Source organism: Macaca thibetana, chromosome X, assembly GCF_024542745.1.
Source record: "Macaca thibetana thibetana isolate TM-01 chromosome X, ASM2454274v1, whole genome shotgun sequence".
Lineage (NCBI taxonomy): Eukaryota > Metazoa > Chordata > Mammalia > Primates > Cercopithecidae > Macaca > Macaca thibetana.
This window is the reverse complement of record NC_065598.1, coordinates 19646440-19669257: the sequence shown is the minus strand read 5'-3', so window position 1 is coordinate 19669257 and position 22818 is coordinate 19646440. Positions and strand designations below refer to the sequence as shown.

Sequence of the window (22818 nt, the reverse complement as noted above, 5' to 3'; positions counted from 1 at the left end):
CTCTTTCTCTCTCTTTCCCTCTCTTTCTTTCTCTTTCTCTCCCTCCCCGCCCTACCCCATGTCTCAGGGATTCTCAGTTGAGGGAGATCTTGTCCCTAAGGGGACATTTAGCAATGTCTGAATGCATTTTTGGTTGTCACAACCTGGGTGGGAAGCAGACTGCTGCTGGCATCTAGTGAATGGAGGCCAGGGATGCTGCTAAACATCCCACAGTGCCCAGGACAACCCCACAACAAAGCACTATCCAGCCCTAAATGTCAGTGATGCCAGGTTAAGGAAGCCTGCTATGCGTGCCTATGTGTATGGCGGGTCAGGGGGATTCTGTGCATGGCTTTTACTTGGTAAGAGTCTAGGAAAAAAATAGAAGACCAGCATTATGTAGTATACCTGGAAAAAACCACCTGATTGCTAAGCACTCTGAAAAACTGCATCCCTTAGGAGAACCCAAATATGGGGCCTGAGCCCAAGGCCAGAGGGGAGAATAGTCTGCAGAGAGTCAAAGCACCATCCACAAAAACAAGGTGTCTTGGGAGTTCTGAGTTGCTCCAGGCCTAATGGCATGAGGACACAGGGAAGCCACTTTGGCCAATGTGAAAGGATTGTGTTTGGGGTTAGAGTTGTTCAGCTGAGAAGACAGACAGCCATGGGAGGGGTGGATAGCCCGTGGTGGATATGTGATGTAGGCTGCTTTTACATCAGTGAAATGGTTGATACTGAAACAACTGGATTTTAGAAATTCACATCATGTTTAAGATGTATTCATTGTATCAAATGATCACCTGTTTGTTTCCCACCTTTATTTGGCCCTCTGCCTGGCATTGACAAAAAGGAGGAAGGTGTTCTCCTGGTCACCAGGAGCTGGCCCTTTAACATGAAAACATATTGAAAAATTGTTCTGTACCTCACCCAGTCCAGTCCACATGCCACTTGAGGATTCTTTTCCCCTTCAAGACCAAGTTTAATATTGATCTGATCATATTTCCCCTTACTACCAGGACTGATTAGGTAACTCTAAGCCTCTGGTGAAAAATTGTCTTTGAATATTAGGGTGATTTGCCATTTTTATTGCTGTTTTTATAGATAAAAAAGTCAGATATTAGCAATTCATGGTTCAACCTGCTGAGTATTGAGGGTGATGACTTGTAATTTCTGTATACATTACTTTATATCCTTCCTAGAGGAACTCTGTACAAATGCCCACATCCCTGTTCAAACCTCTAGGGAAACTGGGCATCTCAATCTAAGCTGTTACCTGTGTCCTGAACAAGCAGCACTCACCAGGAGCCAAGCCTAGGCTGGCATACCTGTAATGGACACTTTCCCAGCAGACACAAGACAAGCTCCTGTGTTTTAATCAAGTGGCTCATCCTCACCTTTTGCATCTGTCCAGTTGGGAGAAGAGAGATTCTTTCAAACCTGAGACCCTCCAAAAAACAGCTCCCATGCCCATATGTTGGCTGTGTTCCTCAGCATTTAAAAAGGAATGGAGAACCTCGAAGACTTGCTAAGTGAAATAAGCCAGACATAAAAGGACAAATACTGTATCATTCCATTTATACGAGTTATTTGGAAGAGGCACATTCACAGAGACAGGTAGTGGAAGGGTGATTGCCAGGGGCTGAGGGGAGGGGGAATGGAGACTTGAACGCCACTGAACTGTACACTTAAAAATGGTTAAAATGGTAAATTTGATATTATATGTTTTGTCACAATTGTTTTAAAAGGAGCCCGCATTTTCATTGCCATGTGCTGAAACCAGATTCAACTCTGATGTTCACCTAAAAAGAGGGAGTAGGAAAGTGCCTGATACTCCTTCTTTACATTGTCATGAAACCTAAGTGAGATTAGGACATGGCCTCATCAGTTGGGCTTCTTAAAATAATTCCCTTTCCACCAGGGCCATCTTAGAGAGACCATATATTCCTGTTGGGCTGAGAGCACTTTAGTGACTTTTGAGTGTGTGCTAAGCCTTACTTTTCTTCCTCTGAAAGGATGAAATTGTTCAGCTTTTCGGAACTAGGTGTCTTAGGAACAGAGAGCTCTGTGTTCAGACCCAGTAATCGTCCTTTGGCATATTTTTGGTTTTCCAGGACAGCTACTAAAGCTTATCCACAGTCTCCAAAGACAACGAAACCTCCCTACCCAGGGTCTCCTGTGAAGTACCGCTTACCTGCCCTTTCTGTTCAAGAGATGCCCAAGAAGAAAGCAGAGAAAGAGAAGAGCAATAAGGAAAGAGAAAGTACCTTGGCTCAGCAGGCTGCTGGCCCGCAAGGAGAGGAAGCCCTAGAGAAGCATGTAGTGGACAAGCATGCCAGTGAGAAGCACGCTGCTGCCACAGGAGGGAAAGCCGAAAACAGCGCAGGTAGATGCTGCCACTGTGCCTTGGCTTTCCCAAGACGGTTCTCCTCAGACCCAATCTACATGCCATTCTCTCCTGTTTTGGGGAGGGAGAGGGATTTTTCCCTGGGAACAAGTTCATCCCCTCGTGCAGCTTTCTCAGGTTTGCACGTTGCTCCTGAGTTCTTTCCTTCAGTCTTCTGAGGGTCCCCTGGAGGAGACCTAGGGGCTGACTCCACTCATGGCTGTGGAAGCTCACGGGGATGCTGAGTAAGACAGGCTGCATCCAGGCTGCATCTGCACCTCACACAAGAGAAGATCTTCCTTTAGTCTTTCAGGCTTCTATGATGCAGTGAGTTCACCCAGATGGTGGCTGCTGTGGCACTTGCTAGTGACCTTGTCTTTCCTCCTCACGTTTCCATTGTCTTCCACTGTAAAATGCGTCCAGGGTTACAGCCAGCCCGTGACAACTTCTCTTGCTTGGTGGTTGATTGTGCTAGTCTGGACAGCATTTCCCGTCACCACACTGGGTTGGATTTTTTTTCACTTCCAACTGGCAGCTGCTGTGTAAGTGGAGTCATTATGTTCATTTCCCTTGATCTTTTCCTCTTGATGCCCCTCCTCTGGTGCAGCCTTGGGGAAGCCCACAGCAGGCACCACTGATGCAGGAGAGGCTGCGAAGATCTTGGCTGAAAAGAGAAGACAGGCCCGGCTGCAGAAGGAACAGGAGGAGCAAGAACGACTGGAGAAGGAAGAACAAGATAGGTATGCTAGTGCTCAGAGTTTCGGCATGATCTCATGTAAGTGTTGTGTTGGAAAGAGCAGCTTGCCTTTCTTTTTACAGCGTTGGTATTGATAAAACTTGAAGAGAAGTATGCAGAAGTATGGGAACCTAGAATGTCTGAACTACATGGAACGTGTTCAGGAGACTGAGTCTTATGTTAGATGTAATTATTAATAACAATGGAACTTTGTTCTTTTTGGAGGACCTAGAAACTCATAGCTCTTGGATCTAAGTGGCACAGGCATCTTCCCATTCTCCTCTTGGACTCTGGGGCCATGCAGGCCTCCTAGAGCTATCAGGGAAGTCTGAACTTTGTTTATAAAATGAGATTCTCCCTGGGAAGACAAGAGGTTCAAGATTCTGGTTTTGGTCTTGATTCTGATTTCCAAATTGTTTCCTCCATCAGATTATCCTAACTCACACCCCAAAGTGAGAGACAGAGGGTTGAGCAGTGTCCCCTAGGCATAGGGTTGCGTGGAGGGGCAACCTCATAGTCTTAAGAACAGTGAGGTATGGGGAATCCCATCTGGGAGCAAGACAAAAGACATCATTGTTGTGGTCCTTACACCTTGAAGAGCATCAGAATCATCTGGGAAATGCAGTAAAAATACATGGACTCAGCCCTGTTCTGTTTTAGTAGCTTGCCAGGGTTTGAGAACCCTGTGATATTAGTACAAGGGTACTTTGTCACAATACAGACAGCCCTTCCTTTTCTGATCTTTTTGTTTAGAGAGGAAAGCATGTTGAAGGACAAGGTCAATTTTATCATTAAATTGATATAGGAAGCTGTTAGGCTCATCACAGAGTAAAATCCAATACTGTTTAGAGGATTAACATGACAGGAAGCAGGCAATGCTGTAGCACTTCAAGGCCAGCACCGAATTTAGAGTAATAAATAATAGAATATTATTGATCCTTTAGTGACCTTGGTAAGTCTTTGTGGTCTCTGATTACAGGTTTGCTAATCTGTTTTTTTAAAGGGGCAGTGGGGTAGGTCTGGACAGTCCCTTCTTGAAATTTGGGACTTCTTTGATTGTTTTCCTGTTTCCAACCTTTTGGTCAATACAGACATGTTTTGTTTGTTTGTTTGTTTTGTCAAGTGGCATGCTTGGGCTGGTTTGGGTGGGCCTTAAGGTGTGTGAAGGGAGGTCGCAAGAGATAAAGGTGAATCACAGGACCTCAGGTGACAGGCCTTGATAGTTGCAGGCCGTGGAGATGCCATGTAGGCTCTGAGCTGGTGAGTTACATGATTGTAACCGTGTGCTGAAGAAGGTGATGTTCTTTACTTTCCAGCTGCCAACCTCTGTCTCTCCCATTTTCTTCTCAGCCCAGCTCCTGAAAGACTTGATTGAACTTTCTGTCTTTATTTTCTCAACTCACATTCGGTCTTCAAACCTCACACCTACCACTCCTCCTCATTGCCTAACTACTAATCAGTTTCTTGGTTGTCTTTGGCCTTGTCAAACTTGTCCTTGCTTCTCTGGCCTCTCCTTCATAGCCTTCTCTGTCTGCCCTTCATCCCCTTAAATGTTGCCTGGGCTCTCAGCCCTTAGTCCTGGACCAGCTTCTCTCCCAACAAGCCCTCCCAAGCAGCACTGCTCCCGCCTGTACTGCCAGTGTCCCTGCCATCCTGCCAGTTTCCTCTGGCATCAAAAGATTTAGGGCCCACATTTTACACAACAGCTTTCTGTTGAGCCTTTGTTGTGCTAAACCAACTCTATTCTTATCTCACTTCCCACCTTCATTTTCCCTTTGTCTTGTATTATTGCGTGTTTCTGAAGTTAACTGCAGCTTGCTTTCTAAACCTTCCATACTTTCTGGAACAAGGGAGGCACTAATAACACATGTCTACTGATGACTCCTAAAAACTATGCCTGTGGCCCAAGCTCTGTCTAGGGCTGCATTGTCCACTATCAGAGCCTCTAGGCACATGTGGTCCTTTCTCTTTCATGAGCTCTGCATTCCCCTCTCCTCAGGCACCCAAGTGAGAAGTCTCAGTGCCACTCTTGGCTCTTTCCTTTCCTTCTTCCTCCCAGTGGTTGTCAGGTCCAGTCTTCATCAGCTGTCACATTGGCACCTCTGTTCTCTCCCTTCCCTTCCAGTCCCTCCTCTCCTTCCTCAGCTCCAGCCCCCATTGCTTCTGATCTGGACTGCATCTGTCATATCCCAACTGAGCTCCCTGCTGTAGGTATCCTAGAGTTTGTCCCCTGTCCACGCTGGGTCCACACTGACCTTTCTCAAATAAATGTGATTGTTCTCCTGTCCTTTCACAAGCCAGTGACTCCTCTGCCCACTGGATCCACCCAAACCTGTCAACAGGCCTTCAAGGCCTGCCATGAACTGGCCACTACCTGCCTCTTACCCCTTACTTTCCTCCAGACACCAGTGTGCAAAACTCCCTAACATTCACCCATCACATGGCTCCACACCTCCAAAGCTGTGCTTTTACTTTGCCCCCACGTGGACTTGTGCTCCTTCCTGCCAGACGTGTCTTCGTTTTTCAAAATGCAGGTCAAGTCTTGCTCCCTCCCTGTACCTTTTCTGGCCCTGTGCCTGGGACAGAACTGACCACCCCCAACTTTTCACCCATACTGAGCCCAGCTGTTCAGTTGACTAACATAGTTTCATTTGTTTACAGGCCTCTTTCCCCCAGTTAGCACCTTAAAAGGCTGGGACACAGTCTTTGGATCACTGGTGCCTGGCGCTCGGTAAATGTACAAGAAAGGAACAGAAGGAGGAAGAATCCTAAGAAACCATCGTAGTAGTAGGTCAAGAGAACAGAAGGGCTGAAGTAGTATGGTGAAGGTAGAACTGGAAAAGCCAGTCTCTGTGGACTTAAACAACGCCAAAGAAATAGGCAGATTTGAAGTTGATGCTGAGGTTTGATTCTAAGGTCTTAGGAGAATGGTACACTCAATAACAGGTAAAGAAAGGACATAAGGAATTGGTTTTAAAATATAAAAATAATTCATTTGATTTTAGGTAAGCTTATGGTGTCTACAGTACATCCAGGTGATTGGAGATGGAATTGAAGCTTGGGGGTATAGGTAAACATTAGAGCAATACACTGGACCCCAAATGAGTTTTCCTCTCTCTTGCCAGAATATGAAGCTTTGCATAGTGCCACGTGGGAGGTGAGGAGTGAGGAAGGAAAGTACCAGACAACCTGGGGCTAGAACACAGCGGCCACCTCTTGGAATAAGATCATCCTCACATCTGTTTTATGTTTACAGTTAATAGTTAAAGCCACAGAAATGTTGCCAGATAAAATAATTTAGAGAAAAATAAAGTTACTTGAGTCAAACTGTGGAAAGCCCTATTATTGTCACAAACTGGTAAGGGAAACACCATCCAAGTCAAGGATGAGGGAACCAGAACAGAAGGGTCAACCAGGAGTCCAGACAAGCAGGCCCTAAGCAGAAGAACAAAAGTTGGTCCATTCCCAAACACAACAGGGCCCAGCCCCCGGGCTGTGGATGGCCCAAGATATAAAGTGAGATTCTTAGAGGTGGTGCAAGAAACCTTAAACCCCGGGTCCACCCTGGGGAAGGCACTGGCAGGAACTAGTAAGCAGGAGATCATAATGGGATTCCTAGACGTATCACTTTAAGTCATGTTAAGAAGCTAAAATAGCTACTAGGGGTTCACATGAAAGAATATTCCAGCCAGGCACAGTGGCTTGTACCTGTAGTCCCAGCTACTTGAAAGACTGAGGTGGGAGGATCACTAGAGGCCAGGAGTTCGAGATGAGCCTGGGCAACATATGAGGCCCCATCTTTTTAAAAAATCGAAGAAAAGAGAATATTCCAGTTAGAATCTCCCCACGAGCAAGGTCATGTAGCCAGGCTAAAGTTTCTTGTCAAAGCAAGAGTTAGTCCAGGCCAGGAACCACAGGCAGAGGTCTTCGAGGCTGCTCAGACCTGGCTTTTTGCTGCTGAGCCTACAGGTGGCAGGTGGTTTTGGTGAGAGCTAGGGCAGGCGGGGGCACATGTGATGTGGGGCAGCAGGATGTGGCAGCAGCTGAGGCAAGAAGGGAAAGCCAAGAGAGGTAGGAGAGAGCCAGGGTCATTCAGCCTCATGCAGCACAGGGCTGTAGGGAGAGCCACGTGGGCAGGACTTTTGGTAAGACATAGGGTTATCAAAGACTAAGGCTGTTGGTCTTGGGATTTAGGAGGTGAACAGAGATTTTGGAGGGAAATTGTTGAGAAGTGGGATAGAGACAAAGCAGCCTGAAGAGGTGAGTGGATACAGGCCCAGAATATAAGCTGGCTGTTAAGCAGTCATGAATGGGAGACAGCTGAGAGAGGACTGAGGAGGGTTGCTTGTGATGCCTGAGACCTGAGCATTTTTCCAGGGCATGGAAAAAGTGCATGCAGAAGGATGAAACTGACAAATGAAGGGAAGAGGGGCTAGTGGGAGGGACACATAGCTGTGGAGGATGTGGAATTCACAGCACAAGTGGTGGCATTTCCATCTAAGCAGAGGAACAAATGGGGACATTTCTGAGCAGTAATGTCATAAAGGAGAGTTTAAGTAGCTCAGATCAGGTGACCTCGGTCTTCTCTGTAGAGCAGTTGGTGATAACCATCAACTAAGGAAGATGACAAAGATTGAGAAAAGTGGCAATTGGGACTGTGTCCATAAGGGATCCAGGGGATGAGGATTAAAAGGCTGGAATGCAATTGCCAGCAGGCAGATAACCAGCCAGCCTTGTTTAGCCTCTGTCTAACCAGTGCTTGGCAGCCCAGGAGTGGTCCTGGAGACCACCCAAGCCTAGAGTTGGGCAACAGAGTGACCTCCATGCCATGTCTGAAATGCTCACAAGGGTACCCAAGGCCTGGGGGACACAGAGAGAGAGAGAAGCAGATACAAGTAGATTGCACAGCACTAACCAGGGCAGGTCAGGAGAGAAACAGGCAAAAGGATGGGGTGAGATCAGATCAGAGAAGGTTAATGTTGAAGGTTAGGCTTGTTTTAAAATGAAAACTTTTAAGCACATAAGAATAGAGACCAGTGAAACCTACACACTCATCCCCCAGATTGAATAACTCAAGTTTAAGCCTGTGTCAGTGACGCGATGAAGGTTAATAGGGAGTGACAGAAAAGGGGGTGAGGTGCTGGAGTTTCAGACAGGAGCCAATATATGAAGATCTTTCTCAAATGGCCAGTGACAGGGACAAGGGACGATGCATCCACTTAATGCCAAATGATAACAGTAATGCACAATTTTCTGGTACTTTGTATGTAATAAGGAAAGGGCGATGGACTTGGGTGAATGACAAGAACAAGGATGAAGAGGATGACAGGACTACACACAGGGCCAGGCACAGTGGCTCACGCCTATAATCCCAGTGCTTTGGGAGAATGGGGTGGACGGATCACTTGAGCCCAGGAGTTTGAGACCAGCCTGGGCAACAAAATGAGACCTGTCTCTATTTGGGGAAAAAAAAAAATTCAAAAATGATCCAGGCATGGTGGCACCCACCTGTGGTCCTGGCTACTTGGGAACTGAGGTGGGAGGATCCCTTGAGCCTGAGAGGTTGGGGCTGCAGTGAGCTGTGATGGCAGCACTGCACTCCAACCTGGGCAACAGAGCGAAACCCTGCCTCTACAAAGAAAAAAAAAGGACTACACACAGAGCTGATGAACTTTGGAGGTTTAGTAATGACAGCAAGGGCAGTAAGCTCGGGGTAGCCCACAGCAGAGGGTGGTGGGGAAAATGATGAAATCTAATGTGCTGTCTGGTTCTTTGAGCAGAGAGAGAAGGAATGCTCTTCCTTGGAGAGGATTGTGAGGAACATGGTTTCACACAGGGGAAGCCAGGGTTTTTTTGTTTGTTTGGTTTTTTACCTACTTTGGGGAAGCAAAGTGTGGTTGAGGTAGAGAACTTGGTATATAAGAGGATGAAGGGGCTGGGCGCAGTGGCTCAAACCTATAATCCCAGCACTTTGGGATGCCAAGGCAGGCGGATCAGTTGAAGTCAGGAGTTCGAGACCAGCCTGGCCAACATGGTGAAACCCTGTCTCTACTAAAAATACAAAAGTTAGCTGGGTATAGCGGTGCATGCCTGTAGTCCCAGCTACTCGGGAGGCTGAGGCACGAGAATCACTTGAACCCAGGAGGTAGAGGTTGTAGTGAGCCAAGATGATGCCACTGTAATCCAGCCTGGGCAACAGAGTGAGACTCCATTTCAAAAAAAAAAAAAAAGTACAAGATTTCCATAAAGGACAAGCAGGGTCTCATGGGCTTGTGGGGATTTATATTTTGGGTGATAATGAGGATTATGGAGGTTCAGGGGCCATAAGGATGTTCTTATATGTGTACATCTGGGCACTTCTGAAGTCCTGATGGTAAAAAGAAACAGAGGCCAAGCGCGGTGGCTCATGCCTATAATCCCAGCACTTTGGGAGGCCGAGGCGGGCAGATCATCTGAGGTCAGGAGTTTGAGACCAGCCTGACCAACGTGGTGAAACCCCGTCTCTACTAAAAATGCAAAATTAGCCAGGCGTGGTGGTGCATGTCTGTAATCCCAGCTACTCAGGAGGCTGAGGCAGGCAAATTGCTTGAACCTGGGAGGCAGAGGTTGCGGTGAGCCGAGATTGCACCATTGCACTCCAGCCTGGGCAACAACAGCAAGATGCCATCAGAAGAAAAAAAAAGAAACATAATGGATTTTCAGGTCCTGGAGATGAAAATGGCAGGTCGTTTATGAAGTAGCTTATACATTAATTAATACACAATATATCCTTTGTGTGTTAACTTCTCTGGGACAATCATAATTGGCTCGTTAATAAAGGGTAAGAAATGAAATGGTATTTCAGTTAACCTTTAGATATATCTTGTTATTAACACATCCATTTTGGATAATCCTGTGTTGGACATACTTAGTATTTCATTGAGGAATCTAATAAAATGGGAGCTTCTTTCTGATAGGTTCTATAATGCTCCTCTGCAGAATATCTGTTAATAATTTGAGTTGTCGCACAATGCTTCATAGGCGTTGTGACCTAATTTAGTGTTATCACGTATTGTTACAGCCTCGGGCTAACATATTTCAGTATTTATCTTTCTTTTAAAATATTTCTTTGAATGAATAAACAAAATATTTCCTTTGGTCCTACATAGGCTATTAGCGTGCATGAGTTCTGAAGCTGACCATTAGGATGGATGGATGCTCTTTTAAAGTCTTGACCTTTTTATAACAAATAACAGCACCCCAGTAAGTCATTGGCACATGCTTCCAAATGAAGGTAATTTCTAAAAGACATACAGATTTATAGGTGCACTTTAAAGGACATTGGGGCTTGGAGAGAGAATTCATTTTAGATTGTAAAACCAACTAACATTTGAGAACCTTCTAGGGCCAGGCGTTTTCATTATCACGGTAATGCCATAGAACAATAGTATAGCTTTTCCCATTTTTTAAATGGGCATTAAGGACATAGGTGACTTTCCAAGTGTCACACAGTGAGTGGCATAATCAGAGTACAATTTGGGTCATGCCCATACATCACATTGCCAGTGATTACCCAAGGAAAGTGGCGTACATGTGAGGAGGAGGAACGTTAGAAAGGTTAAAACAAGCTCTTGGACTTTACAGAATTTTCCCGTACTGCTTCGAGCTCTTTATCACTACAACATGAACCGTTCATCTGTCTGTGGATAAAAACGTCTAAATGCCACTTAATTTTCATATATCAAAGAAAGCTTAAATAGATTTCTAAAGATTGCCAAAATAAATGGAAATAAATGTTTTAATTTATTAAATGTCAAGTTTCTGTTGAGCATTTTCTTCCATTTGCTGCTTCATAAGTCACATACCAATTAGAACCCAATTGGTATGACTTTTTGAGTTCATCGTCACTGCTCTTAAATTGCTGACTGGCACATTCGTGGCCATTGAGACACTTCCCATTTTTCCTAGCTTTCATTGGTTTTAAGTATTTATTCTGCTTAGGTTTTTAAAAGAATTGTCATTCAATAAGAATGATGGCTTGACTTTCTCATCGTGATCATTTGTTCATTGACTGAGGAGCATCTGTTTTCAATACAGAATGCATCACACATCAACACATCATTCATTGCTGTATTACAGAATTTAAAGTCAAGCCTGGTTAATATTTTTTGGTAAATATATGGACCAGAGTGGATTTCCAGGAAGGATGAATCATATTATTAAATGAATGCTTGTTGAAAGGTATGTGCGCGTTACCATGTGGAGCATTATTCTCGGCTGTCAGCACACAGTTCTCTGGCAATTTGCTTTTTGAGCATGTCATCTTCTAACAACAGTTGTATTCTCAAAAGGCTGGAGAGAGAGGAATTGAAAAGAAAGGCAGAGGAGGAAAGGCATCGCCTAGAAGAGGAAGCCCGAAAGCAGGAAGAAGAAAGGAAACAGCAGGAAGAGGAAAAGAAGAAACAGGAAGAGGAAGAGAAAAGAAAGGCAGGCGAGGAGGCCAAGCGGAAGGCTGAGGAAGAGCTATTGTTGAAAGAAAAGCAAGAACAAGAAAAGCAAGAACAAGAAAAGCAAGAGAAAGCCATGATTGAAAAGCAGGTACCGTATGAGTCCTCAGATGGACTTTACTTGTTTTTTAAGGGCCTTGATAGTAGGTACAATTAGTTAAATTTCAATGACTCATAATATTTACTTGAAGTTTTTTCTTAAACTGGGCTGGTTATTAAGTATAAGTTGGGGGCAGTTGCAGTGAAGTTGGTAATGTTTGCCATCTGTCAGTTTGGGTTTCCCAAAGGCAAACCCTGGGATAAGAATTTGGGTGCCAGCAGTTTTTTTTGCAAGCGAATCCCAGGAAGCCAGTAGAGGAATAGGAGAAAAGCCAGTGGAAGTGCATTGATGCATGTGTTACTGTGGGTGACTGGAACACAGTCCCATTGGGAACCTCTGAGAGACTGTGGATCATGCTTTAGAATTGTCCAGCTGAGGGATGAGGAAACTGAACTACTTATCTACCACATCCTGCCCCTCACTGTAGAAGGGGAATTAACTCTCTGATCTGGCCACATGCACACTTCATGGTCCAAGCCTGCCTGCAGACACAGAAAAGCCTTGGCCATGTATGAGAACTGTCTGCAGGTGATTTGCATGGTGAGCCAGGGGTATATGAATGAGGTCCAGCCATGTTTGCTGTGTCATCTAGTGGTTTGTGTAAATCCACGTTGAATATTGGAGCAGCATCCACTTTAGGGCAGATGATGAGATGAAGGAATATGTGCAAAGCCAAGGAATTACCACACTGTTTTCTTAGCTTATTAAAGCTTTGCCTTGATTTACCTGTTTCTGTTAGAAAGAAGCAGCAGAAGCAAAGGCCCGGGAGGTAGCTGAACAGATGCGTCTCGAGAGAGAACAGATCATGCTGCAGATTGAGCAGGAGAGACTGGAGAGAAAGAAGGTAAGGGCTGAGGGATCAGGAAAACTTAGGGTAAGTGAATAGGAAGTAAATCCAGTTCTCTTCTGCAGTGATTAGATATAATGATCCTAGGATTGTCAGTTAGGTCAAGTTCATTGATACTACTGTTCAAATCTTCTATGTCTTTATTAGTTTTTTGCCATATCGTTCTATCAGTTATTGAGAAAGATTGTTAAAAACTCCATCTGCGGCCAGGCATGGTTGCTCACACCTGTAATCCCAGCACTTAGGGAGGCAGAGGCGGGAGGATCACTTGAGCCCAGAAGTTCCAGACCAGCCTGAGTAATACAGTGAAACCCTGTCTCTACTAAAAATACAGAAAATAACTGGGTATGATGGCATGTGTCTGTAGTCCCAGCTACGTAGGAGGCTGAGGTGGGAACATGACCTGCACTCAGGAAGTCAAGCCTGCAGTGAGCCAAGATCGTACCACTGCACTCCAGCCTGGGGAACAGGAGTGAGACCCTGTCTCAAATAATAGAAAAAAAAAAAAATTCCATCTGTGATTATGGATTTGCCCATTTTTTCCTTTCAGTTCTGTCAGGTTTTGTTTTATATATATTTATCGTGATATGCCTTTGGCTCTAGTGATATTTCTTGTCTTAAAGTCTACTTTGACAGCACCCCTCCCCCCACGCTTTTTTTTTTTTTTTTTTTTTTTTTTTGAGACAGAGTCTCACTCTATTGCCCATGCTGGCGTGCAGTGGTGCGATCTTGGCTCACCACAACCTCCCCCTCCCAGGTTCAAGCGATTTTCCTGCCTCAGCCTCCCAACTAACTGGGATTACAGGTGCACACCACTTACACCTGGCTAATTTTTGTATTTTTAGTAGAGGTGGGATTTCACCATGTTGGCCAGGCTGGTCTCGAACTCCTGGACTCAAGGGATCCTCCTCCCTTAACCTCGCGAAGTGCTGGGAATATAGATGTGAGCCACTGTGCTTGGCCTGACAGCCCTTTTATGATTAGTGTCTGTATGTCAAATCTTTTTCACCCTTCTACTTAAAACTTCTTCTGTGTGCTTTTATAAGTAAAGAGCATATAGCCAGGAATTGTTATTTTAATTCTGTTTGACAGTCTCTCTCTTTGTCTTTTAGTTGGAGTGTTTAGTCCATTTACACTCACTGTACTTATGGGTAAAGTTGGGTTTAAGGAGATTGATTATAAAGGCGTATTCTCATGGTATCCTAGGCCCAACCTGGGCTTTGTATTGCTATTGGCCTGGGACCCAGGAGACCAACCTGTGGTCTTCTCCCCTGTGATGCACCTCAGCCTCACTTTCTGTAGGGAGGTCCTCTTTAATGGCAGGTGATAATTTGTTGATTTATAGGGAGGCTAAGGAGAAGAAGGAGAAATATGGGATATAAATTGAATATTGATTCTAGATACGTACTAGTTAACTTCTCAAGCATTTGACCTTGTCCATGGGGCCAGAGGTGTACATCTCCAAAACTAGTGGAAAACCTTTCTATACTTGTTACCCTCTTCTGACATTTGTCTTTACAAGTTTTCTGAGAAATGTGATGTTGCATGTAAACCAAGCTACTTTATGTTTTCGGTTTTATAGTCCTCTTACTTGATTTTGTTTTTTGTTTTTAGAGAATAGATGAAATCATGAAGAGAACAAGGAAAAGTGATGTGTCTCCACAAGTGAAGGTAGGAATTCAAATGACCATTTTAATAGTTTATGTACTAAGTAGAAAAGAACAGCAGAATACACTCAGTGAAATCGTAGGTCTTGGAGAGGATTAGCCAGAAAAAAAAATGCAGTTTTCCTGCTTTGTTCCTGGCTAGGTTAAGGAGGGTTAGGTACCTGAAAAGAAAGAGGGGCTTCAGAGATGGGATGGGTTAAAGATTTCCTTAGAGTAATGGGGGGTGGGATGAAGAGAGAGGCATAGTAGTCCATGAATAAAAAACAGAATGCTGACATAAAAATACATGAGAATAAGGGAAACACAGCTGAAGATTTAAAGAATTACCACAGAACAGGCAGATGGTCCAGGCTCAAAATATCATCGGATGCTTTTAAAAAGCACTTTTTTTTCTGTGTGATGTCAGCCTTCCCTCACTTCATTCACCTTCCATTTGTTTTCAGAAAGAAGACCCCAAAGTGGGGGTCCAGCCTGCTGTGTGTATGGAAAATAAGACAAAACCAGTTGTCCCCAACAAAATGGGTGAGTGTGACATCTGGTTCTTGGGTTCTTCCTTTTAGTAGCAAAAGCTCATAAGACTTCTTGCAGGGTAAACAGACCCATGGATCCCAAGAGGGTGACTGCTGGCAGGGGCCTGTGCAGTTTCCCTTCCCTGGGGATGTGTCTCCAGCACAGGGACTGTCAGCTCCACTTGGGAATCCACTGGGTTCCTTGGTTACTCCCATAATCCCAGCGTAGGAAGCACTCTGGCTGCTGGCTCACAGTGCTTTCCAGGGAGCTTAACTGCTAGTCAGGTTTTATGACTATTAGGACCTGACTCTGCTCTTCTCCAGAGGTTCTGCACAGACACTGATAATGTGATTTGTCTTCTCATCCCCTGTGTGAAGGTGATTATGTGGGGTTATTTGTGGCTCCTTCCACAAAACATGCTGCAGTATCAGTGAAGCAGAGCATTAAATTAATTGCCTTGATCTATATTTCCGTTACTTTATTTAGACATTTTATGATTAATACAAGGGACTTTGTGTTCTCGATCAGAAATCAATGGATTGAACACCTGCCAGGAAGTTAATGGTCTGGGTCACGCTGCCCCAGAAACTTATCCCCAAGACATTTTCTCTAATGGGCTTAAGCCAGCTGGGGGACTCATTCATCTGGATGGCCTTGATGGGAAATCAAATAGTCTGGATGATTCAACTGAAGAAGTTCAGTCTATGGATGTGAGGTATATTCATTTCTTTTGCATTTAAGCCTCATCACTTCTCCAAATACTACCCTTTCTTTTAGTTGGTTTCTTCATCTTTTATACAACCAAATCACCTAAAGCAGGTTTGATTGACGTTATGGGAAAGCTCTCAGTGGTATAACATTCTAGTGTCTTGCGTCAGGTTCCCTAGAAGCAGAGCCTGAAACAGAGTTTCTAGGGCATGTGATTTGTTAGAGGAAAGCTCTTGGGAGTTTTTCAGGAGAAAGGGGAAGGAGGGAAGTCGCTAAGCAAGGATGCCTTCTCAGCTGACCCCGTGGGGGCTCTGGAGGATGAATTTCCACCAGAGACAGTTCCCCTGCGCTTCTGCAGTTCTGGTTTTTCTAGATTCTTCTTCTTTTTTTTTTTTTTAATTCTTTTTTTTGAGACGGAGTCTCGCTCTGTCACCCAGGCTGGAGTGCAGTGGCCGGATCTCGGCTCACAGCAAGCTCCGCCTCCCGGGTTCACGCCATTCTCCTGCCTTAGCCTCCCGAGTAGCTGGGACTACAGACGCCCGCCACCTCGCCCGGCTAGTTTTTTGTATTTTTTTTTTTTTTAGTAGAGACGGGGTTTCACCCTGTTAGCCAGGATGGTCTCGATCTCCTGACCTCGTGATCCGCCCGTCTCGGCCTCCCAAAGTGCTGGGATTACAGGCTTGAGCCACCGCGCCCGGCCTAGATTCTTCTCTAAGATCTCACAAGAAAGAAAAAGAAGAACCTGGCAGCAGCCTTACTCTGGCTGTTAAGAGATTCCTGATGATAGGCCCTCAGCCCACCACTCTTCAGAGGCTGGACTTGCTCCTTTGCTAGGCCTTACAGCTGGCACAATTATGAAATGCCTCCTTCCATCTCTAGGGAGAGGAAGAGAGAGAGAGAAAGAAAGTCAGGCTTGGCTGTGCTGGAGCTGGATAAGTCACGGTGGATTGGAAGCCTCACTTTAGAGAGGAAGCAGAGGGTGAGGTTGGCTTTGCCAGTGATGACGTGGTCTGTGGTGGGATCCTTTCATGATGGGTCCCCCAACCTTAACTGAGCACTTCAGGCAGTTTCACATGAACTCTTCTCAGCACGATCAGATTCACACTCACAGGAGCCCTGGCAGAGAGAAATGATCGTTCCCATTTTACTGGCGAAGAAACTGAGGCTGCAGGAAGGAAAAGCAATTCTCCCAAGGTGGCACTACTGGAAAGGTAGCACTGGGAGCAGTGTTAATTAGGGCTCTTCCTCAACTTGCTTGAACTTTTGGCATTGACTTTCTGTCTGAATGTCCTATTTAGAAAGTTCTGGAAGTTCCTTGCTTCTTTGTAGTAGAATGCTGGTGCCTGTGGGTTTTTGTCCTTTCACCCTTTGGGCATTGTGAGCTTGGCCATCACAGCCCTGCTCAGTCTGCTTCCGTGTTCTCATACAAGGGGCCTTGTGTCCACCATCTGTCCTTCTCAAATTTGAACCCACTTGTATTTTTTACAATGTGTTACACAAAAACTCCGACTCTAAGTCCTTTTTCTTTAGAAGAGTAGTATAACAAAATATTGCAAATAGAATTAATATGTTGTGCTGTGTTGTCTGTCTCTCTCTCTCTCTCCTCCTCTCTCTCTCGTTCATTTCTTCTAGTCCTGTTTCAAAAGAAGAGCTTATCTCTATCCCAGAATTTTCACCAGTGAGTGAAATGATTCCTGGGGTGTCTCTGGACCAAAATGGAACTGGTAATGCCCGAGCACTTCAAGATCTCTTAGATTTCACTGGTCCCCCCACATTCCCCAAGAGATCCAGTGAAAATCTCAGCCTGGACGACTGTAACAAAAACCTTATCGAAGGATTTAACAGTCCTGGCCAAGAAACTCCTCTCAACACCTTCTGTTGACAAATACAGCATCTCTTTAATAAAAGGTACAGTCTTTTGATCATATTCTGACTTCATAACCTTTTAACTGGAGTTTGTGAAGATAGGCCTCTTGGATGGTCAAATTTTATTTGAAAAATGCAAACATGAATACATTATGGTATACTACAGCACACACAAGAATTGAGACAGATTTCAAGTGATTCATCTGCGAGCCTTCAGCGCCGAGCCGCCTTGTCCTAACCCTGCTGTTTAGGGTGTGTAGAGGGTGTGTAGATGGGAAGGTTGAGAACACTGGCTAAAGGTTTGACTACCAATCCAGCCTGAGTAGCATTTTTATGGGCGAGGAAAGAATACTGTAGTAGTGTTGCAAGGTGATATGAGTAAGATGAATTTCCCCACCTCTAGTTTTGCTCAGTGACATCCCACATTCTATCTAGAATCATGCATATACATTGCGAGTGTTGGGCCACATGATTTGCTATTCTCTTGACCCATTCTGGATTCTTCCAAAGCAGACGTCTATTCTTGGATCATACCTGAGGGAGAGAGAACTGCAGTTTTTGTGTCTCGAAGGTTTTTTCCCCACCTTTGGCCTTTTTTTTTTTTTTTTTTTTTTTTTTTGCCAAAGTGCTTCCAGAAGCTATTCTCATTTGAGTAAGAGTATCTATGAGTTATATACACTCTGTAGTAAGGTATACTTCGTTATATATGCATCACATTTGATTTACTTGAGTTTGGAGCTTGTTTTTGAATAAGGAAAACATAATTAGAGTCTGTCACCAAATCCTTTAATAATTTAATAATTCCAATTGCTCCTCCTACTTTAGATTCTGTTTTTGTTTCAAGAGAAGGGATCTCACTCTGTTCCCCAGGCTGGTGTGCAGTGGTGCAATCACAGCTCACTGGAACTTCAAACTCGTGGGCTCAGGAGATCCCCTTGCCTCAGCCTCCTGAGTAATTGGCTTATAGGCACATGCCACCAGGGCCAGCTAATTTTTTTTAGTTTTTGTAGAGGTTGGGTCTTGTTATGTTGCCCGGCTGATCTTGAACCCCCGGCCTCAAGTGATCCTCTCTCCTTGGCCTCCCAAACACTGGGATTACAGCCTTGAGCCACCATGCCTGGCGTCTATTTTAGATTTTTTTTTTTTTTTTTGGAGGTGGAGTCTCGCTCTGATGCCCAGGCTGGAGTGCAGTGGCATGATCTCCACTCACAGCAACTTCTACCTCGCAGGTTCAAGCCGTTCTCCTGCCTCAGCCTCCTGAGTAGCTGGGATTACAGGCACATGCCGCCAGACCTGGCTAATTTTTTGTATTTTGGTAGAGACGGGGTTTCACCATGTTGCCCAGGCTGGTCTTGAACTCCTGAGCTCAGGCAATCCGCCCGCCTTGGCTTCCCAAAGTGCTAGGATTACAGGCGTGAGCCACCACGCCTGGCCATTTTAGATTCTTAAAGAATTTTTGTATTCTCGGCATTTTCTCAGTCACTTTATTTTTTATACTTCACTCCCATAACAAATTCAGTGGCCAAAATAACTTAGTCCAATGTTTTTATTTTTCAGATGAGGAAACAAGTTGGAGAGGCTACAGAGCTGAGGTCACTGTGTTTTTTGTATACTTGTTTCTACCTGACCTCAGCTCTTGCCTATAAGACAAGTTTGAGAGACCATTTCTCTTGGTTCTTGGTGTGTGATGGGTCACTTTTAGAGTAAACTATATCACTGGTTTGGAAAAGCAGCTGCCTTCTTGGACACTTAAAATACTAATTCACCTGAGCATTCTAGTTCCCTGACAGTTAAGTGGCTTAATATTTATTAAGAGTTTTTTTGTGTTTTTAACATACTTTGACTTTAAAATTGGTTTCCCTTCAGTTCACTTACCTCACTATACAGTAGGGAACAGAGAATCCACAAAATTTATTAGAGTATTCATAGATCCTCAAATTTATTTCTTACATCTCTAAAAGAAATGCAAAACCCCTATCCAAAAATGAAAATCTCGACTAAATCATTTTATTCACACTGCTTGTATATTTTTAATTATGATTGGGTCTATTTGTCAAATTCTTCTCTACCAAAAGTGGTACCACCCCCACCAGGGGACGTTTGGACATGTGTTGATGGTTTTTGTTGCCAGAGTGGCTGGGGGCATTTGAAAGATAAAGCTTGAGACATTAAACATCTGCAGGTTTTAGGAAAGTTCCGTACAAGGAAAATTTGACCCATCTAAAAGAATAGTCCTGTGTAAAATACTGTATCACTTCTGTTGAGAAATACTGTATAAGCCCAGGAGGAAAATATAATTAGCAAGAAGGTAGAAAGTGCCACAGCGTGTTGTGATCGTTTTAGTGAGAGAATAGTGCTACAAACTGCAGAGTACTTGGTTTTCCCTTTGATCTCATCTGGTTTTGTTTCTGAATTGACACAGGTGTTTGGAGAACCTGTAAAGCTGCTGATAGTCAAATCCGAGCTGCCAGCCGCCTGAAGAAGCTTCTGTCACCCTTACCGCTGGATCCCAAATTATTAGCTTGGAATGTAACTGTATTCCTAGGTAGTATGTCAAACACTGGCCACTCTTGGTAGAAACCTTGAGACTTTCACCTTGTTGGGCTTTAGCAAAGTTTCCTTTTACAGTTCTGTTTATGAGCTTCAGCTGCTGATAAAGCACTTCCTGAACTTCTCTATTATCATAGTGACCCTCTGAATGACCTGAGTGACTGGCTCGGCAATTCGCTTTATAACCGTTCTTATTCCCAAAGTGGGAGCACATAAACATTTAGATGTCTTTTCCTGTAAAATATTCTAGACATTTACCCAAACTCTAGTTAAACATATACTCAACTTGCACTGTATATCTCCCTGTCTTTTTTGAGACAGAGAAGAAATTCAGGAGGTTCCCCATCTCCAGAGTTTCCCTGTTTGAAGGCAGTATCAAGAAGCCTTTAAAAAGTTATTGTTAAGCTTTGCCACCCGCAAAAATGCATTGCCCCACGTTATTCTTTTGGGGGTAAAGTAGTAAGTTTGGTTGAGGAAGGAAGTCAAAACAGTCAGTAATGATTTCTGTTCTCTTATGCATATTCGTGTATACATGGGCAACTGAATCTAGCAAGGACTCTTTCATGTCACACCTTAAAATCTTCACGCTGTAGTCACTCCAGACCATGGAGTGACTTTCCAGCTGAATGAATCCTATGTCTCACGTGCAGGTGGTTGGTTTTCAGTGTTCTTGCTATTTTTTTTTTTTCTGTTGGATCTTGGGAGTTTTCTTTGTCTGCTCCTGTGTTTGCCCAGCTTTAATAAAACCAGGTGCAAACAAAAATCATAGCATTCTGAAACAATAGGGGGCCCACATTGGACCCAGTATGTCACTTTAGTGGACTTTAACATTAAGAAAAAAATCTGAATGGGAAAAATGACATTAGAATGTCTACTCCACACATTTTATGCCATATAATGGTGTGTTTTCTTAATTTTGTTTTTTGTGGCGAAATGTGGCTTTCTGATTAAAATGACCTTTTCTTCTTTGAAACTTTTTGTTTTGACTTGGATAATTAAGGGTTTGGAAAGATTCATAATTCTGAGAGAGGTTTGCAACCAGGAGATACAAAGAAGTCTCAGTAGTCATCTTGTTCATGTGCTTTTACAGCCAGCTACATTTAAGAATGTATTAGTTACGGAAACTGTATGTGTATTTGTCTATACTCAATAAAGTACATGCTTCCACATAATGCGGTGCTGTCCATCTCGGCAAATACTGGCCAAGTCACTTTATGACAGGCACACAGAAACCATAGCATGGTCTGGCTTTCAAAAAATGCCTCTCATCTTTCCTAGAGCCTTATTTTGCTAAATGTCTGTTTTCTTGTGATTTGTTGTACCTCACAGCACCACTGTGACCGTGGTGATGCCTCATTTGCATGATATGTACATTGTGTTTAATGTGAAATACATTTTCATTGAAGAGTCTGATGACTTGCTAGCGTTTTATTTTTTCTGTAAGCTCAACGTGCTGAAACCAAACCAGGCTTTTAAAAACTTGTGTAGAAGAAAACCAAAAAATCCTGTGTGGGTGTCCTTTCCCTGTCAAACTCATTAAAAATTCCTTTGTTGCCAGTGCCAAGTGGAGTCAACTGCATAAAGCTTATTAAGTGATGACTATCACTAGAACACAATGGACTTCTGAATATAGTAAAAAGTTGCTGTTCTTTCCTTTTTTTTTTTTGGGAGAGACAAGGTCTTACCATGTTGCTGAAGCTGCTCTCGTAGGCTCAAGTGATCAATCCTCCTGCCTTGGCCTCCCAAAGTTCTGGAATTATAGGCATAAGCCACCATGCCCAGCCAAGTTCCTGTACTTTCATACCACTGGTGCGAGGGCTTTCTAGCTAAGATACAGTTAACCTTACCATAATCTATGAGAACATTGCACATAGCAATTTGGCATTTAAATAAAATTATAATGGGAATGTTGACCCTTATTTTCAGGTAAGCTGAAACCCAGACCAGTTTTTTTGTATCTAACTCACAGGCTTTCCACTGCCTGGAGACAGTACCAGCCCAGACCAGAAGCCAGGTGGAAAGGACTGGAATTAAGAGACCCCTGTGGTAACTTCTGGGCTGCCATCTCTTCAGCTGAGGGCCCAGTCATTGCTGCCTTCCCCAGTTCTGCTAACAAAGCCTCTGGTCAGGGCACAGAAGCAGACACTATTTCCATATGCAGGCCTCTGGGAGGGGCATTAGAAGTAACATATGTCATCATGACCTCTGGCCATAGGGCCTACATTGGTGGCCAGTCATTCCTAAGAACAGTTTCTTGTTTGTGAACATTGCAAATTTTTTCTTACTATGTACAGGTTTCCTATTAGATGCTTTTGTTAATTTAGAAAGCAAATGTAAAGAACTAATTTGTCTCAAGAGGTATACCCATTACATTGGGGCACAGTACAGGGTGACCTCCATACTCATTCCTCAGCACTGTTCAGAAAGCACAATTAGACCGGGTGCAGTGGCTCACACCTGTAATACCAGCACTTTGCAAGGCCGAGGCAGGAGGATCACTTGAGGCCAGGAGTTCAAGACCAGCCTGGGCAACAAAGCAAGACCTCTGTTCTGTACAAAAAAAATTTTAAAAACTTAGCTGGGTGTGGTGGCACACACCTATAATCCCAGCTACTTGAGAGTCTAAGGCAGGAGGATCACTTGAGCCCAGGAGCTCAAGGCTGCAGTGACCTATGATCACACCACTGTACTCCAGCCTGGACAATGGAGCAAGACCCTGTCTTTTTTTAAAAAGCACAATTATGTAAGAAAATGAAGCAAGAACTCTTAGAAATGAGAAGCTTCACAAATGTTCTTTTTTCTGGAAACCCATGAAAAACTTAGAATGATTTCACAAGGAGGCCAACTATCAAAGAAAAATTAATAGTTTTCTTTTTGGGGGCGTGGGGGCACAGGGCCAGGCTGGAGTACAGTGGCATGATTATAGCTCACTGCAGCCTCGAACTCCTGGCCCCAAGTGATTCTCCTGCACCAGTCTCCTAAGTAG

The 22818-nt window shown here is 44.1% G+C and overlaps 1 protein-coding gene across 22 annotated transcripts in view; it reads left to right on the top strand.

Moving 5' to 3' along the window:
- MAP7D2 (MAP7 domain containing 2) overlaps positions 1-21242 on the top strand; it is a 110796-nt gene extending 89554 nt beyond the window's left edge. For 11 of the 22 annotated variants that reach the window (XM_050775098.1, XM_050775096.1, XM_050775093.1 and 8 more), the window contains 9 exons: positions 2091-2362; positions 2970-3102; positions 11414-11675; positions 12424-12528; positions 14146-14202; positions 14642-14720; positions 15237-15423; positions 17049-17324; positions 19705-21242. In XM_050775098.1, the coding sequence (XP_050631055.1) occupies positions 2091-2362; positions 2970-3102; positions 11414-11675; positions 12424-12528; positions 14146-14202; positions 14642-14720; positions 15237-15423; positions 17049-17298 (1345 nt within the window). In that variant the 3' untranslated portion in view covers positions 17299-17324; positions 19705-21242. The remainder of the gene's footprint in view (positions 1-2090; positions 2363-2969; positions 3103-11413; positions 11676-12423; positions 12529-14145; positions 14203-14641; positions 14721-15236; positions 15424-17048; positions 17325-19704) is intronic. The other 11 variants (XM_050775099.1, XM_050775097.1, XM_050775095.1 and 8 more) reach the window with 2 other exon arrangements.
- The last annotated feature ends 1576 nt before the right edge of the window (positions 21243-22818 follow it).